Source organism: Oncorhynchus kisutch, linkage group LG17 (assembly GCF_002021735.2).
Source record: "Oncorhynchus kisutch isolate 150728-3 linkage group LG17, Okis_V2, whole genome shotgun sequence".
NCBI classification, from domain to species: domain Eukaryota; kingdom Metazoa; phylum Chordata; class Actinopteri; order Salmoniformes; family Salmonidae; genus Oncorhynchus; species Oncorhynchus kisutch.
Window position 1 is genome coordinate 33,045,027 of NC_034190.2, and position 18,556 is coordinate 33,063,582.

General features: G+C 41.7%; 1 protein-coding gene across 1 annotated transcript in view; it reads right to left on the reverse strand.

Annotated features, from left to right (window-relative positions):
• enpp2l (ectonucleotide pyrophosphatase/phosphodiesterase 2-like) overlaps positions 1-18,556 on the reverse strand; it is a 31,248-nt gene that overhangs the window by 11,789 nt on the left and 903 nt on the right. The window contains exons 2-23 of the mRNA XM_020505483.2: positions 17,686-17,791; positions 17,055-17,210; positions 16,524-16,649; positions 15,840-15,900; positions 15,479-15,576; positions 14,979-15,058; positions 14,657-14,776; positions 14,362-14,417; positions 13,764-13,829; positions 13,505-13,577; positions 13,049-13,157; positions 12,563-12,688; positions 12,392-12,423; positions 12,129-12,256; positions 10,532-10,616; positions 10,342-10,429; positions 10,023-10,192; positions 6,578-6,623; positions 5,034-5,173; positions 4,211-4,352; positions 3,915-3,992; positions 3,306-3,438 (exon numbers count right to left, since the gene is read on the reverse strand). Of these exons, the coding sequence (XP_020361072.1) occupies positions 3,306-3,438; positions 3,915-3,992; positions 4,211-4,352; positions 5,034-5,173; positions 6,578-6,623; positions 10,023-10,192; positions 10,342-10,429; positions 10,532-10,616; positions 12,129-12,256; positions 12,392-12,423; positions 12,563-12,688; positions 13,049-13,157; positions 13,505-13,577; positions 13,764-13,829; positions 14,362-14,417; positions 14,657-14,776; positions 14,979-15,058; positions 15,479-15,576; positions 15,840-15,900; positions 16,524-16,649; positions 17,055-17,210; positions 17,686-17,791 (2,219 nt within the window). The remainder of the gene's footprint in view (positions 1-3,305; positions 3,439-3,914; positions 3,993-4,210; positions 4,353-5,033; positions 5,174-6,577; positions 6,624-10,022; positions 10,193-10,341; positions 10,430-10,531; positions 10,617-12,128; positions 12,257-12,391; positions 12,424-12,562; positions 12,689-13,048; positions 13,158-13,504; positions 13,578-13,763; positions 13,830-14,361; positions 14,418-14,656; positions 14,777-14,978; positions 15,059-15,478; positions 15,577-15,839; positions 15,901-16,523; positions 16,650-17,054; positions 17,211-17,685; positions 17,792-18,556) is intronic.

Below are 18,556 nucleotides of genomic sequence, written 5' to 3' on the forward strand. Positions count from 1 at the left end.
TCCAAGAAGGAGAGTGATGGAGTGCTGCATCAGATGACCTGGCCTCCACAATCACCTGACCTCAACCCACTTGAGATGGTTTGGGATGAGTTGGACCGCAGAGTGAAGGAAAAGCAGCCAACAAGTGCTCAGCATATGTGGGAACTCCTTCAAGACTGTTGGAAAAGCATTCCAGGTGAAGCTGGTTGAGAGAATGCCAAGAGTGTGCAAAGCTGTCATAATTTTTGGACTCACAGAACCGCTGTTGCAGGGCCTGTAGAGCAAATCTCTTGATGTAAGACATTCTTGTGTACGGGTTGATAGTACACTGAATGCATTGAAAAACATTAGAAGTGATGCAAAGTTTCAAAGGATATAAATGACAACACTGATCAGACTGTTGAATGGAAGATGAAAGACGCAAAAGAAGCAGCCGTGTGTAACGGTTTACTTGTGGTGAAGGAGAGGCGGACCAAAACGCAGCGTGGTTTCTATTCATGGTACTTTAATGAAGCAACTACACATGAACAATCTACAAAACAAGCAACGTGAAAACCTAAACAGCCCTATCTGGTGCAAACACAGAGACAGGAACAATCACCCACAAAACCCAACACCAAACAGGCTACCTAAATATGGTTCCCAATCAGAGACAATGACTAACACCTGCCTCTGATTGAGAACCATATCAGGCCAAACATAGAAATAGACAAACTAGACATGTAACATAGAATGCCGCCTCAGATCACACCCTGACCAAACAAAACATAGAAACATACAAAGCAAACTATGGTCAGGGTGTGACACCGTGGCTGGGATGACTATGAACAGGGACTCAACCACCGGGACAACGCTGACAATGACCCAGGCTTCCTGGACAGATACCAAACGACTGTACTTTGAAATACTCTATGGAATCATACTACACATGACCCAGAGGTTTGATAACAAGAAGAGCCTCGACTTCTTCTGTGTTATTGATCATGGGTCATTTCCCGAGGACTCCAAGCAAGAGGGGTTTCCTGACAAGAGTATTCACACAGCTGTTCAAGACGTACCCTTTCTTTGACAACCAGAGGTTGAAACATTTGCTGCAGGTAGTCTATGCTGATGCCGCCTTCCACAAACCACCAGGTGAGCTGCTGCAATCACTCATGAAAAATGACGTGACCAACACTTTACCCGAGGTATGCAAGCTCCTGAAACTGATGATCACCATCCCTTGTTACAAGTACAGCTGAAAGGCCATTTGAAAGGCCATTTTCCTATCTGAAAATGATTCAAACCTGCCTAAACAATAGCTGTAGACAAGAGAGACTCACACATTTTGCAAAAATGTCAATGGAAACGTGTGTTGCATGAACTTAAGTCCAGCGGAGTACTTGACCATTTTGCCAGCATGAAAGAGAGGAAGGTGTGTCAACAAGTAGGGTGAGTCAACATGTTTTTCTCTTTGCACACACACGGATTGATTGGACTAAATAGTTTACAGTGTTTTTAAATTGCCATTGTAGGCATATACTTGATGTTGTTGAAATGTTGTTTTTTAAATGGTTTGTGTTTTCATCTTTGCTGTAAGAGGATCAATGTCTATATGCTTACAATTTCTGTACCATGTTAATCATTATTTTAGCTCGGTTTATTTCATGTTTGCTTCCATCTTTGCCGCGAGATGGTACTACTTAACTATTTATCTAGTCTGGACTGTGGGAATATATTCTACACAGGTTTATTCTAACTCGCATGTATTATTGTGATGAGTGTGAATGTGAATGTGATCGTTGAGATGCTGCCTCCGCCAGAAAGGCACTGTCCAACTTGAGGTGCTGATAGCGGAGGCCGAACTCTCCGGTAACTCTCCGTGGTCCTGAATCAATATTTAGACTGCTCAGAGTCTGTTTTAATGCACATCTTGGAGTTACCACAAGTTAACATCAGTATTCCGGGGGGCTTCTCCCTAAAGTTAGCCTACAACATGTCAAAGTTGAAGTGCATTGCAGTTGTATTTCCCATTAGGCTATTATAATCTTGCTGCTTCGGAAACATTTTAGTAAGGATGTAATTATAACTTGAGCAAACCGATGGTCAAATGAACTTTTACAGCTAACTTTAACTTTCATTTCACCATGCTGTGTAGGTCATGTAACTGTTTGTTACATGCAATATTATCTTTGTGGACTTAAACAGGACAGAAGTTGCTCTCCGGGTTTTAACTGTGATGAAACACAAATGTATGTGGTTGAATTTATTACGCCACTGTGTGACACTTGTCTTTTGGAACTGTCCGTGAAACGATGTAGGCTATGGTTTATCAGCCTTATATCGGCTATCACGGTGCTGTACAAATGAATTTCTAACAGGTTATAGTGAAATCAACGCAATTACTACAACACAGGTTGTAAAAAATAACATTGATTTTACCCACACATCGCTACTATGTAAAAGGAGATATCATAGCTAAATGTACCAGCCAGTAAAAAAACGAAATACATCCAAATGAATCCAGATCACTCCAATTGAACAGCCATAACTATTTGAGCATAAAAATAGAATAACACAAAACATGATCCCCTTTGTTTGTAACATCTTACAAAGGGTATCATCTTGACCTGTCACTAGGGCTGGGAATTGCTAGGGACCACACAATGCTATATTATCACGACACTTAGGTGCCAATAAAATATGTTTTGCGATTCTCAAGATACTATATGTATCGGGATTTGATACTGCGATTTTATTGCGATTTGATGTTATGAACATATTGAACACCATGTCTGCTTTAGAGAGAAAAGACAGAGCATGAGAAAACAAGTTTTGATCAGTCAGGAAATTATAAGGGCGGAAAACATGTGGGCTCACTATTTAAAAAGAAGACGGAGAACAAACTATAGGAGGAAAAATACTGGAGTTTTGGTGCAGGCACAGCCGACTAGTGCCAGCTAGCGCTACCTACCGCTACCTACAGTAGCAAAATCGATACTTGGAATCAAATATCGATATAATATCGGCCCAAAATAATACTGTTAAATACTAGTTAAATAAAGGTTAAATAAAAAACTGCAGTGTACAATATACAATTTCTAGCTCTGAGTCTCCACTTTTATCCAATGTAACACCATTACAAATTTTCACTACCTGTCACCCTTATAGCTTGCACATATCGCACCAAATATATAGCGGTCATCTGCCGATCGTTCAACATGCTGTGTTTTAGGGACTACCCGCTGTAGACGTAAAATCGGTAACCTCACTCGGTCCGCAAATTACTTTCAGATGTGCTAAGTACTCTCGGCCAGCAAACGCTATTGTTGTGTCTGAGTCCTTACTCTTTGATTTTCACTGTGGAGTCCCGGTGGCCATCGTAGTTGTTGTCAAAGATGGGACCGGTGACCACGTTTATGCCGTTATTCTCCTCTGCGTAGCGCTTGAGAAGAGTCCCCTGGAGGTACCTCCATACTTCTGCAGAGTTGAAGGGAAAAGAGAACAAGGGAATAAGACAATCAACAATTGAAGAACCAAATCAAATGTTCTGCAACATTATGTGTAAATTACTTGTTGCCTGAATGCATTTAGGTCATGAACTGAAATGAATGCTTATAGCCAACCTTGGAAAATGCTCTCTATACTGCATTTGTGTATAGCATTTTGTGAATATATGTTATTAATGTGTTATTGCGCCATTTGAATCATGACAGGGCACCTTCTAAGCATTTCAAAAGCCAAAGGCTGCTGGTCTGATCTTGATGCTATAATTCCTTCAAGAGGAAGTAAAAGTCATGCCCCACACTAAAAGTCCCCAGACAAGGGAACTGAACTTCACATCCTTTTCTAGTCTTTCACCACACCAGGCTTCACTGGCCTAGACTGAGGCTCTCTTTGTATGTGTGTGTGTGTGTACAATTGATATAAGTAGATAGAAATGAATGAATACTCACTTTTGAACGCAGGGTACATGGGAACAGTGTTCGTGATCAGTGATGCATCATATTTTGATTCAGAAGACATGGCCAGCTCTAGCATAGAAAATACAAATATAGACTTTCATTTACCTCCCATTTAGGCCTGGAACAAAAGCCTGCACACCATGTAGCGCCACAAAACCAGGGTCGTCTACATTAAGCACAAAACGGATTGAAAAAGGAGGTACTATCTGAACTCCAATAAAAAATGCTTGTTTTGCTTCAGTGTACCTTAATGAACATGACCAAGAGTGGGCAAGTGTGCAACCCACCTGGTGGATAGAGGAAGCCATAGGAGCCATCAGTGTCCTGGCTGTAGGTGGTGCAGGCCTGGCTGTGTTCTAGAGCGACCCGCATGTCTGCTCTCACACACTCAATCACTGGCTCAGGCTCAGGGAGGGGCATGACTTCTTCCTGGAAGGGAATATGTTGTCACTGGTAACACATAGTGAAATCCCATCGCCAAACGAGAGAGAACCGGTACACAAACAGCCAGTGTTAACAAACAGCCAATACAGTGTTGCTGTATGTGATTGGGGCCATGTCATTAGTTGGTATTTGTGTGCTGTATAGTGTCTGGGTCTGTGTAGGGTTCTGTTAGGTTAGTGTTACGCAAGTACCTATCCAGATTCTCTCCCCCCAATAAAACAAAACCAGGCTTATTTTAATACAAAATGCAATTAACCAGTTGAGTCAAAGACCAAAATAACATTTACGATCTCCCAACAGGAGTACTAATTGTTTTCACGCATGCTACTCCTTGCAACCACTCAAGTAAACAGAGACATTTCAAAAGAGCTTTGGAAAGATATGACCTAATGCTTCCCAAATGGTGGCTCTGGGCCGACTGGTAGGTCATAGCCAGTCCCTGACCAAAACCTGGGCTGTGACTATGATCTTTTTTTGTGTGTCTATTCTGTGGGTAAGAAGAAAACTAGAAAAGCCTTATTTGGGTCACAATTCAAAAACCGTTCGGCAACCACTGATCAACGACTCAACATGACCCAGGTCTGAGGACAAGCTCTCAAATCATATGGATCGACTCATTAAATTACTACTACTAGTTTGTTGTGTTCCATGTGATGAATAGCCTACTTGTTTGGGCACTGTGAATGACGTCCATAGGGGCATGGAGAGCTCCTGGCTGTATCCACTGATGAAGTCACTGTGGAGGAGGAGGCTATACGTCGTTTGGAAAAGAACCGCTGGACGACCGAAGGGTAGGTGTGTGGCGTCTGTGAAAATACCAGTTAATCAAGCAAGTAGGGCAGTAGTTAACCTTGGCTCAAAATCAGTCATTTTGTTTTTGAATTCTACAGCAGGCTATGTGACTATATAGTATTTTAATATTGTCTAAATATTGCAAACTGGATAGTTTATTTTTATTTTTTATCTTTCGACTTACCTGAGTGTTGTTGTTTCATTCAAAGTTCTAAGTTCTTTAGCTGGTTCAATAGAAGGTCCAGAATCCCCTGGCTAGTGTTTTTGGGGGATGTAGCAATGCTAGTGGAAACTAATTGTATCAGTTAAGGCATTAGCATTAGGATTAGCATTAGCATAAGTTAGTGTATTCAAAAGCATGGGGATAAGGCATTGGAGCTGGCTGGAGTAACTGGAGTGTGTACAATGTGCACTACGGTCTAACTCTCTGCACTACGGGTTCTCGACCAACCACATTCACGTTGTCATGGTGCTGAGTTGAGTTGGTAAAGCTCACTCTTCAGCTTGAAATACCACCACCTGTGCCATTGAATTGCTTTTCGGTGGCTCAGCTGGCTAAGGTGTTTCAAGAGGGCACGTGTATTTGCGAGACAAAGTACACAAGATCAATCCCTTTCAGTAGTGGACTTGTTAGCTAGGAAGCAAAGCTGTTAAGCAAGTAGCATGCCGCCTGTTACAGTGGCGCCGTGCCCTGGATCTGCAGTGCGTTCATTTCAAAGGCTGTGGACTGAAAGGGGTGAGTGTAACCGAGTTGAGTTGGTAAAGTTCACTCAGCTTGAAATACCACCACCAGCAGCAAGGAATTGCTTGAATTATGGTGGCGCAGCTGGCTATGGGGATACGAGAGTGTTTGGGATACAGAGGACACAAGAACAATCCCAGTAGCAGACGTGTGAGTGAGGAAGCAAAGCTGCTAAGCCACACAGTGCCACAGGTTACACGTCAGATGGTTGCTAAGTTCCTAGTCACTCAGTAATTGGGAAAGTCAGGGTGTGAGTTTAAAAAGAGTTCAAAAGAGTTCACCCAAATTACAAAATTACAGTTTCCCCGTGAGCAGTATATGGACAAGGTAAGACAGCAAACAATGTTTTTGTTTGGTTTACCTGGTCATTAGTGTTAAAAAAACACGGATCAATATTACCGATATTAGCATTTTTGGCGTTTCATGTCATATCTTGTCACGAGAGACTAGGCCAGTTGTAATACTTTTGAATGCACCGCTAACTGATACAATCTTTCACATTTTCAAAAACTGTTAGCCTGGAGATTCTGGAAGTTGGTAAATAACCAGCAAACAAACGTTTAAATTATTTGGATTACTTCATAACACCCTAGGTAAGTGGAAAATAAGTACACACAAAAAAAATCACTTTAAATAAACTGTAACCGAAAAAATAAATAAACAGATTGACACTTACCATCTACGTCTGGGCTGGATCTCTGATTGTTCTCCTCTACTTTGTTCTGCAACAGAGGAACAGAGACCTTAAAGTCCCAGTGCAGTCAAAAGCGTGATTTCCCTGTGTGTTATATATACTGAAAAAAAATTAAAACGCAACCTGCAACAATTTCAAAGATTTTACTGAGTTACAGTTCATATAAGGAAATCAGTCAATTGAAATAAATTCATGAAATCTGTGGATTTCACATGACTAGGAATACAGATATGCATCTGTTGGTCACAGACACCTTAAAAAAAAAGGTAGAGGCGTGGATTAGAAAACCACCGTTTGCCTCAAGCGGCACAACACATCTCTTTCGCATAGAGTGGATCAGGCTGTTGAATGTGGCCTGTGGAATGTTGTCCCACTCCTCTTCAATGGCTGTGTGAAGTTGCTGGATATTGGTGGGAACTGGAAAATGCTGTCGTTGACATCAGCAAACCGCTCGCCCACACAACACCATCTGCCCGGTACAGTTGAAACCGGGATTCATTCATCATGCCAGTGGCCATCGAAGAAGAGCATTTGACGCAGATGAGCTTCCCGGAGACGGTTTCTGATGGTTTGTGCAGACATTTTTCAGTTGTGCAAACCCACAGGTTCATCAGCTGTCCAGGTGGCTGGTCTCAGATGATCCCTTAGGTGAAGAAACTGTAAGTGGAGGCCCTGGGCTGGCGTGGTTACAAGTGGTCTGTGCTTGCGAGGCTGGTTGGACGTACTGCCAAATTCTCTAAAACGACTTTGGTGTCACGTATACTCCCCCTCTGGCCTCTAGGTCACACGACTGCTGATTATTAGGCACACCTGTCATCATCGTCACGCACACCAGCGCTTATTGACACTCACCTGGACTTCATCACCTCCTTGATTACCTGCCCTAGTTATGTCACTCCCTTTGGTTCCTTCCCCAGGTATTATTGTTTCTGTATCTGTTTCATGTCGGTGCGCTGTTCATGTTTCTTGTTTTGTTCATGTTCGTTTATTTATTAAATGCCTTCACTCCCTGAACTTGCTTCCCGACTCTCAAGAGTACATCGTTACAGTTGGTAGAGAAATTAACATTAAATTCTCTGGTAACAGCTCTGGTGGACATTCCTGCAGTCAGCAATCTATTTGCATGCTCCCTCAACTTGAGACATCTGTGGCATTGTCTGTGTAATGATCAGGTTGTTTAACTTCTTATGGCTGGGGGGCAGTATTGAGTAGCTTGGATGAATAAGGTGCCCAGAGTAAACTACCTGCTACTCAGGCCCAGAAGCTAAGGCATGCATGGTATTAGTAGATTCGGATAGAAAACACGCTGAAGTTTCTAAAACGGTTTGAATGATGTCTGTGAGTATAATATAACTCATATGGCAGGTAAAAACCTGAAAAAAAATCCAACCAGGAAGTGGGAAGATTGTAGGTTTTCAATTCTTTGCCTATCCAAGATACAGTGTAAATGTGGTCCGATTGCACTTCCTAAGGCTTTCACTAGATGTCAACAGTCTTTAGAACCTTGTTTCAGGCTTCTACTGTGCAGGGGGAGCAAATAAGAGTTGTTTGACTAAGGGGTCTGGCAGAGTGCCATGAGCTAAGTCATGCGCGTGGCCATGAGAGCGAGCTGTGTTCCTTTTCATTTCTAAAGAGAAAGGAATTGTCCGGTTGAAACATTATTGAAGATTTATGTTAAAAACATCCTAAAGATTGATTCTATACATCGTTTGACATGTTTCTACGAACTGTAATATAACTTTTTTGACTTTTCGTCTGGACTAAGTACCTGCACCTCGTGAATTTGGATTTGTGAACTAAAGGCACAAACAAAAAGGAGGTATTTGGACATAAATGATGGACTTTATCGAACAAAACAAACATTTATTGTGGAACTGGGATTCATGGGAGTGCATTCCGATGAAGATCAAAGGTAAGTGAATATTTATAATGCTATTTCTAACTTCTGTTGACTCCACAACATGGCGTGTATCTGTATGGCTTGTTTTGGTCCCTGAGCGCTGTACTCAGTTTATTGCATGGTGTGCTTTTTCCGTAAACCTTTTTTGAAATGTGACACAGCGGTTGCATTAAGGAGAAGTACATCTTTAATTCCATGTATAACACTTATATTTTCATCAACATTTATGATGTGTCACGCCCTGGCCATAGAGAGGTTTTTATTCTCTATTTTGGTTAGGCCAGGGTGTGACTAGGGTGGGCATTCTAGTTTCTTTATTTCTATGTTGGTGTGGTTCCCAATCAGAGGCAGCTGTCTATTGTTGTCTCTGATTGTGGATCATATATAAGTTGTCCTTTTTCGTTTGAGTTTTGTGGGTAGTTTTCTGTATAGTTTATTTGCTTTACAGAACTGTTCGTCTTTCACTTTGTTATTTTGTTTGAGTGTTTTGATAAATAAAAATCATGAACACTTACCAAGCTGCGCTTTTGTCTGATCCTCATTCTGACGAGAGCCATTACATGATGAGTATTTCTGTAAATTGACGTGGCTCTCTGCAAAATCACCGGATGTTTTGGAAGCAAAACATTACTGAACATAACGCGCCAATGTAAACTGAGATTTTTGGATATAAATATGAACTTTAACGAACAAAACATACATGTATTGTGTAACATGAAGTCCTATGAGTGTCATCTGACAAAGGTCATCAAAGGTTAGTGATTAATTTTATCTCCATTTCTGCTTTTTGTGACTCCTCTCTTTGGCTGGAAAAATGGCTGTGTTTTTCTGTGACTAGGTGCTGACCTAACGTAATCGCATGGTATGCTTTCGTCGTAAAGCCTTTTTGGAATCGGACACTGTGGTGCGATTAACAACTAGTTTATCTTTAAAATGGTGTGTAATACTTGTATGTTTGAGGAATTGTAATTATGAGATTTCTGTTGTTTGGATTTGGCGCCCTGCACTTTCACTGGCTGTTGTCAAATCGATCACATTAACGGGATTGTAGCCGTAAGGAGTTAATCAGCTTTCTTCATATGCCATACCTGTGAGGTGGATGGATTACCTTGGCAAAGGTGAAATGCTCACAGTTGGATGTAAACAAGTGTGATTTTTATTTTATTTTTTATAAATACTTTTTTTGTGCGTATGGAACATTTCTGAGATATTTTATTTCAGCTCATGAATCATGGGACCAATACAAACACATTGAATAACAGATTCCCTACATGGAACAGCAGATCGTCCCCCCTACAAAAATCCAAAAAGTTTGTTCTGAAGTGTCTGTCCTATATTTACATTTAGCAGACGCTCTTATCCAGAGCAACTTACAGCGGCAATTAGGGTTAAGTGACACTAAACAGTCTCCATATATACTTGCATTCATCGGACATCAACCTTAGGGGTTTAAAAAGGAATGGACCATGATCCTGTTACTCAATAAAACTCTTTGAGTTGGTTCCCACTCATGACCTCCCCACTGACCTCATTGTCACAGCTACATCCCAGGTCGTAGGTTGTGGCAGAGGATGTGTCAGAGCTGGTGGGAGGGGTCACTTCCTCTGGCATGGTGGGTGTGAAAGGAGGGGCTTTCAGCATGTCATTCAGACTGCCATGGGTTCCATTGTTAGGGGCAGGGGTCAAGCCCAGGAGGTCTGAGAAAGAAGGGCATATGAGATTGATTTAGTATGGAACAAAGTTTCCACTGAAACGTTCAATTTCCTAGTTATGAAATATTTATTGTAAATATCTGGTGCCAAGGAATAAGCTCTTAATAGCACTTAAGTAAAGAAAGAAATCGTACCGCACATGACATTGTACAACTCAATACTTTCAAATTCTGCCACTTTTGTCTGGAACATAAAGCTTGGTCCGTAGCCCAAAAAGATTGTCTATACAGGGAACAAACATTGGAAACGATGTAAACACAAGCAGCTAAGAATATGATATCTGGAAAATGTTACAATTATATAATTTTGATTTAAGTGGTTTACCCGCATACTGGTGATCTTATTGTCAAATCCGTGGTCACCAAAGAAACCACATCTCCCAGGATTCCTCCTGTTTTCAGGCACTTTCCTGCATCACATAGAATATACAAAATAAAAAGCATTAGAAAAATGCCAATTTGTCCCCAAATGCCACTTTTTAACTTAATCTAAACTCAGCAAAAAAGAAATGTTCCTTTTTCAGGACCCTGTCTTTGAAAGATAATTCGTAAAAATCCAAATAACAAATATCTTCATTGTAAAGGGTTTAAACACTGCTTCCCATGCTTGTTCAATGAACCATAAATAATTAATGAACATGCACTTGTGGAACGGTCGTTAAGACACTAACAGCTTACAGACAGTAGGCAATTAAGGTCACAGTTATAAAAAACTTAGGACACTAAAGAGGCCTTTCTACTAACTCTAAAAAACACCAAAAGAAAGATGCCCAGGGTCCCTGCTCATCTACGTGAACGTGCCTTAGGCATGCTGCAAGGAGGCATGTGGACTGCAGATATGGCCAGGGCAATAAATTGCAATGTCCGTACTGTGAGGCGCAGAAGACAGCACTACAGGGAGACAAGACCGACAGCTGATCGTCCTCGCAGTGGCAGACCACGTGTAAAAACACTTGCACAGGATTGGTACATCACACTTGCGGGACAGGTACAGGATGGCAACAACAACTGCCCAAGTTACCCCAGGAATGCACAATCCCTCCATCAGTGCTCAGACTGTCCGCAATAGGCTGAGAGAGGCTGGACTGAGGGCTTGTAGGCCTGTTGTAAGGCAGGTCCTCACCAGATATCACCGGCAACAACTTCGGCTATGGGCACAAACCCACCATCGCTGGACCAGACAGGACAGGCAAAAAAGTGCTCTTTACTAACGAGTCGCGGTTTTGTCTCACCAGGGGTGATGGTCGGATTCGCGTTTATCGTCAAAGGAATGAGCGTTACACCGAGGCCGATTTGGAGGTGGAGGGTCCGTCATGGTCTGGGAATCAGGGAATCTCAACGCTGTGTGTTAAAGGAAAGACATCCTACTCCATCATGTCGTACCCTTCTTGCAGGCTCATCCTGACATGACCCTCCAGCATGACAATGCCACCATTCATACTGCTCATTCTGTTTGTGATTTCCTGCAAGACAGGAATGTCAGTGTTCTGCCATGGCCAGCGAAGAGCCCGGATCTCAATCCCATTGAGCACGTCTGGGACCTGTTGGATCAGAGGGTGAGGGCTAGGGCATTCCCCCCAGACATGTCCGGGAACTTGCAGGTGCCTTGGTGGAAGAGTGGGGTAACATCTCACAGCAAGAACTGACAAATCTGGTGCAGTCCATGAGGAGGAGATGCACTGCAGTACTTGTTGCAGCTGGTGGCCACACCACATACTGACTGTTACTTTTGATTTTGACCCCCCTTTGTTCAGGGACACATTATTCAGTTTGTCTCAGTTGTGGAAACTTGTTATGTTCATACAAATATTTACACATGTTAAGTTTGCTGAAAATAAACGCAGTTGACAGTGCGAGGATGTTTCTTTTTTTGCTGAGTTTAGTTGACTTGATAGTACTAGTAGTGTAGAAAAATACAATACTTGGCAATGTGCCACTTTCTCTCCATGAGTAAGTGGACATCCTCAATTCTGCGGTTGTTGGCGTAGTGAAGCCGTTTTGGGAGGTGTTGTTTCAAGTAAGGCTTAAAGTGCTGGGTTGGCATTTTACACTGTAAAACAAGGTCATTACATGTAGTCCGTGATCGCTCATGTAGATGACTTACAGGAAGTTCTACACAGCCAGCAAAATAACTAACAAAAACATAATAATTGTTTTGTTTCGTAAATGTTTCATGTGTACTTACTGTAAGATTTGCCACAACTACTTTTGGGTCATCTGAAAAATTGTAAACATAAAAAAGTAAAACAGCTATATAGGAAAATATGTACTAGAAAGAAAGAAAGATGCGTGAACACATTCTAGTTCACACATCTATCCAGCTATGTCCATTCTCTTACAGTACTGTGTAACTCACATGTGGTTGACTTGGGATCCCGGGCCCGGATTCTCCCAAGAGATCCAGGGATCAGATTGATCTCGTCCACGTTCACAGGATAGGTACTGAGGAACTCAGTCCTTTCACAGTGGGCCTCCTCCATTCCTAGGGGCAGAAAGAGACAAGTTATTTTTATGTAATTTATTTAATTAAAATTAATTTGAATTGTATTTAACTAGGTAAGTCAGTTAAGAACAAATTCTTATTTACAATGACGGCCTTACGCATAAGCCAAGGTTAGTAAACATTTCCCATGGAACAAAAGTCGACATGGGACTTCACAATAACTTTATTTAATGGTTATAAAATGTTTTTCTGGTTGCAGACATCAAATAACAAGATTACAAAAAGGTAAATATGTATTTTTTCACACTGTTATCAAAACATCAGGGAAATCTGTTTTGAATGTTATTCGGTCAGTTAACCAGAGTAGACATAGGCTCCTTGTGGCCCGTTGTTCCATACCATGGTCTCCAACGACGATGACGTTAACACAGCGGTGTAGGTTCATCTGCTTCAGGCCGTTCATCAGCTGACCAATGACATTATCAATCTCCCTTAGGGGGTTGTCCAACTATAACACACAAAACACACAAAGGTTACTACAGTAAGCCATACCTCAACAACAATCTCTAGAATTTGTCATTTGTGGTTCATGACAACATTTGACCTGTATTTACAGTATTAATGTGTAAAAATGCGTAAATATCACCAAAGTTAGAGACCGCAACATGATTTAGCTCTTTATCCCCTTAAGATGAGTTGCTCTTACGTGAACCCCTCCCCCCACAACACCCACCCCGCCCCATAGCAACCATCAACTATCTCTGGCCTAATCTCATCCACCAGCCGGCTCTCTCTCTGTCGAACCAATTCGGGACTGGGGACGAGGTTATGTCTGGCCCAATCAAAGGAGCTCACCTCATTGCTGAAGGGTCCCAGTCTGTGTCCGAATGTGTCGGGCTGCTCTGAGTGGACAGCGTATACATAGGGCCTAGAAATATCACACAGACACACAGCTCAACCTCTGACCTATTCAGTACAGTACAGCAGCTTGATTCTCCTATCTATTAACACTCTTATAAGGCTGAGTAGCTTAGTCTTTTGGGGAAATTGGTGGAAGTGAGGTTGGTGCAGATTGATGTTCATATTTAATGAGCATTGGGGAAGAATATCTAACCTCTCATCGTCAGGAAGACTAAGCCAACGCAGGATGGTCAGGATTCTCCTCTCCAGTGGAATCACCCTGCAACGACAGACATGTCAGTCAAGTATACTTGCAAGTATCTCATGACTTAGTTCTAGAATAACTACATGTTATGAGGGTACATTATTTAGCTAAAAGAAATATCAACCAAAGTGTTTGCCTGGCAGTCTAACATGTGGTTATGCTAATTAGTGCAACTCGCTAGCAAAACAAACTGGGCTCTAGGCTACCATGCTTTGGAAGCTCAATGGCCAATGTGTCTGATTGCGTGGGGGGGGGCATTGTTTGTATGGATGTGCCGCAGGAAGGACCAGACCCTCGTCATTATTAGTTAATAGATGTGCAAATGATTTGCACTATTTCAGTAAAATCACAACTTATTTGCATTTATATTGACCCTTATTATCATCTTTATATTAAGTTTCACCACTCCGTATTAATGTTTTATAAATAACGAATGGTCTTGGTTTTTTAATCAACTGATCAATTATTTGTTGTGTCATTTTGCTCTAACAGGCCACCGTCGTTGACGGTCAAAATAGCCATTGACAAAGAGACCAAGTTAACTCACCACGGCCAGAAGAAGGTTCCTGCCTTCACCCCTTGCTTCTCTGCAGTGATCCAAATCTACAGATACATGGAAACAGGTATTGTTCCAAGCACAGATATAAAACATGAGGCATACAGTATGCAACAACAACAAAAAACATTCATTTATTATCTTATCCATTCCTAACCACTTGATGCTGCTCCAAGTTACTATCTTACATTAGAAATGTCATTGTGATTCTGCAAACCTTTAGTGTATTTCCCTAAGTTTAAAAACTGTGTAAGCGTGAAGAAATGGACAGTGTCTGTGCACTTACAGGTTGGCCACCCCACCAGCGGTGGTTCAGTTTCTCCCTCCCCCTCAGGCTGAAGTTGGCGTCAAACACGGGGTCATGCATGGAGTTGCCCACTATTCCATGAGACTCGGGATATAGCCCCTTGAAAACATCACAACTCAGATATACCAGCGAAACATAATTGACGAAGATCTGTATAAAAATTGTTACAATGTTATTATAATGCATAATGTAACATGTTGTTACAATGTATCTGAATTGGGATCCATCTAATTGAAAACATATTTTATTTCAAGTTTCAATAAAACAGTGGCATATTCATATGGACAATAAGTAACCATACCGTGGCAAGAGTATACAAATTGGGGAAAGTTTTGGAGGGGTACACTGGTCGCATGTAGGGTGCATGAGTGCCACATGTTCCTATATGGAAAGAAATTAGCAAATGATCAATATATTATCAGTAGCCTAGAATCATTCATCACACTGCATGAAATCTAAAGTGAAAGCACCTCACTTCAACTCATCCATTCCGGGTCTAAAATCTAATAGTAGCGTAGAGGAGAGGAGAATGTTGTTTTATTCCTAGAGACCCTTATGCCTTCTAGGGAGTTTTTCCGAGCCACTGTGCTTCTACCTCTGCATTGCTTGCTCTTTGGGGGTTTTAGGCTGGGTATCTGTAAGGCACTCTGTGACAACTGCTGATGTAAAAAAGAAATGTATAAAATACATTTGATTGATATGTAACTAAGTCGCTTGGGTTCCTGACTTTGTCTGCCTTCAACAACAGTATAGCTACACTATGGCCTATCTAGTGTCAGGGTGTGAGTGGGAGTGACTTACTCAGTTTCTCCATGTTGGGGATCACAGCTTTGCCCTTCTTCATGTAGGAGTCCCGGAACCCATCCACCGACAGCATGATCAGAGGAGGACGGATAAAACTGGGAATAAGGACCAAATACTCAAAAGCTGTCATGGAAAATTAACTGTTGATGGGATGTCACTTGTTTAGTTTACACAAATGATATGGGAACCATATGGCCTTGTAGTGTTAGGTCAAAAGGCGTCCACCGGGCTACTGGTTCCAGTCCAAGTTGGAGGCGACTGCTGTGCTGCTGCCCCTTTCCTCCAGACCATAAAGCCACTGTCACTGTTTCTGAGGATAAAATCATTAACGTTGATTGAGTTTTTGATTCAAACTTACCCTGCAGGACATTCAGGGCCTGTGATCTCCTCACACTCATCGTCCACCCATTTAGTGTCTCCTGCAAATAGGAGAATTTGAAAAGTTAAAGTCTAGCGCAAGTCTGCAAAAGTCTGTTGCCGGTGCTTTGGAATTTGATTCAGAAGAAGAATTTCCCTCACACTGCTTGTTGCAAAGTATCACTTCTTCATTTTGAAAGTATTTGGATGATCAAAGCTTGTCAGAGAGTGAGAAGAATAGAAAACATGCATGCAATGTAGAACCCTCAAACTCAACTCGGGACCTCGAAGCCAGTTTCACTGCGTCTTTTTCAATGTTGCCCTTTAATCAGGGACTGATTTAGACCTGGGACACCAGGTGGGTGCCATTAATTATTAGGTAGAAACAGAAAACCAGCAGACTCTGGACCACGAGTGTAAGAGTTGAATACCCCTGATGTAGAATGTGAAAATTACTATGTATATAAGAGACTCATATCTTTTTATAGGTTCATTGTAGTGTAAACAACAGTGAAACTAATGCACTTCTGCAGTCCAAAGGGAAAATGCACAACAAGAACCCAAAGCCCACATTCTACTTTTCCTTCTAACCGACTGCCTTCTCATTTGGTTCCAATACGGAATGAACTGACCTAAATTCACTTTCTTCAAAAGCCTTTCATACAACCCTAGTTCGAGTGTGTACCTTTGCAGAGGGCTTTGTAGTTGGTGCAGCAGTCTCCTCTCGCCAGACAGTCTTCTGAGCAGTGGCAAGCGTGGTCATCGTTTCTCGTCTCCCCACAGCGATCTTCACTGCACTCAAAGCTCCCCGCTGCACCAGGGAAGGGACATAAGTCTGTATTCAGCATCAACAACTAGCTACTACAAAACCATAGTCATGACTCATGCACACACACAAAATCAGATAGCAAATTCCATATCAGCCATTGTTTAATTTGGTGTACATTATTTTTAACAGTAGTGGATGGTTATACTCTGTGCATACTGGGGAATATAACTGGGTGGTTCGAGCCCTGAATGCTGATTGGCTGAAAGCTGTGGTTAATCAGACCGTATACCACAGGTATGGAAAAACATTTATTTATACTGCTCTAATTACATTGGCAACCAATTTATATTAGCAATAAGGCACCTCAGGGGTTTGTGGTAATTTTGCCAATATATGTATCACGGCTAAGGGCTGAATCCAGGCACTCTGTATTGCGGGTATACAAACCTGTTTTTAAACAGTGCTCGTCGAAATCTGAGCAGCAGCTGTAGTAGGTTTTGCACAAGTTGTCACATCTGCAACCTGGCGGTAAAGCTTCCTCCAATTCAAAACATCTGCCCTTACATGATCCTGCGGAGCTAACCCACAGGGAGTCTGAGAGAGCTGGGACAATAGAACACAATTAGCATCAGCGCTAACGAGACACACCGACACACCAACAAGTGATTGACACAACGTCCATGGATGTGTCCTTAATATGGACACCATACTCGCTTAGCAAAGACTTCAGCATGCTGAAGACGTAGCCTGGTAAACACAGTTTGTGTGTGCTACACATAATAGGCTATGGCATCGTGACGACACAAATGACCACGGCTAAAGGCAACCAGGCTGCAGGAAATGTTACGTCAATCTTAAATATTGGGTTACCACTGTAAGTCTATTAGCCTACTGTTCCAGAAAAAAGGTGCAATATGGAGGAAAAGGTACAGTGGTGATGCCAATGAACAGTTTCCATCCTTGAACGGACAAAACAGTTCCATTACTCTCTATTTTATTATACTGTAATAAAACCATTATTAGTCAACTGTGTCAGAGCAGGAGAGGCCAAACGTCAACACATTGATCCACGTCTCACTTTTGGTTTGGGGCGGAGATCCCGCATCTTCTCCAGGTCCACTTGCTTGAAAGACATATGCCACACTAACACTGGATCCCGCAAGGAGTGCGAAGAGAACAACTGCCTGAGAATAAGAGATAGACGTCACCCTGAAGCTGTTCACAGAATCAAGGAGTCAAGCCTAGAACATTAGGTAATCCACCTGATGAATTCAAACAAATCCCCAAATCCTTTTTTTACTGGTACAAAAATACCAGTTATAGGTAGGTACTGTGACAACTTAGATATGTGTACACTGGTTGATGTCAACTACATTCAAATACTCAAGCTGAGCATGATTTAACCTACACTGTACAATTGAACCAATGGAATAGTCCCAAAAAATCAAGTGCCCTTAAATAGAGTAGTTGAAAGCATTTGACCTATAGCCTATTTATGACTCAGGTCTGATGATAGTACCATCATATTGACAAATATTCTGTTATTACTAGTGTGTGTTGAGCTTGAAATATGATCAAACAAACCAGAGTGTCATTGAAGAGAGGAACATAATATTGCTACCCTTGAAGTACTCCTTTAACATCATCACAACTAGTGGTTGCCTTTTGTTATTCCATAAGCAGCCCACGGTTTGAAGTTTGAAGAGAGGTTTGTTTTTCAATTGGAGGATAGACAAGCTGAATTTATGTGTAACTTGATTATCACGGCAAAATATTTCATACACAATTATCGCTATTTGAAAACGATCCCCCTGTTTATTGTCTTTTTGAAAGTTATTGACAATGGTTTAAAATAGTCCAAACAAGCCCTTTATGTTCACAATCTTTGTAATTTGATCCCTGATTAGACCACCCTGTGTATTTTTTATGCTCAGGTCTATGTGAAATTG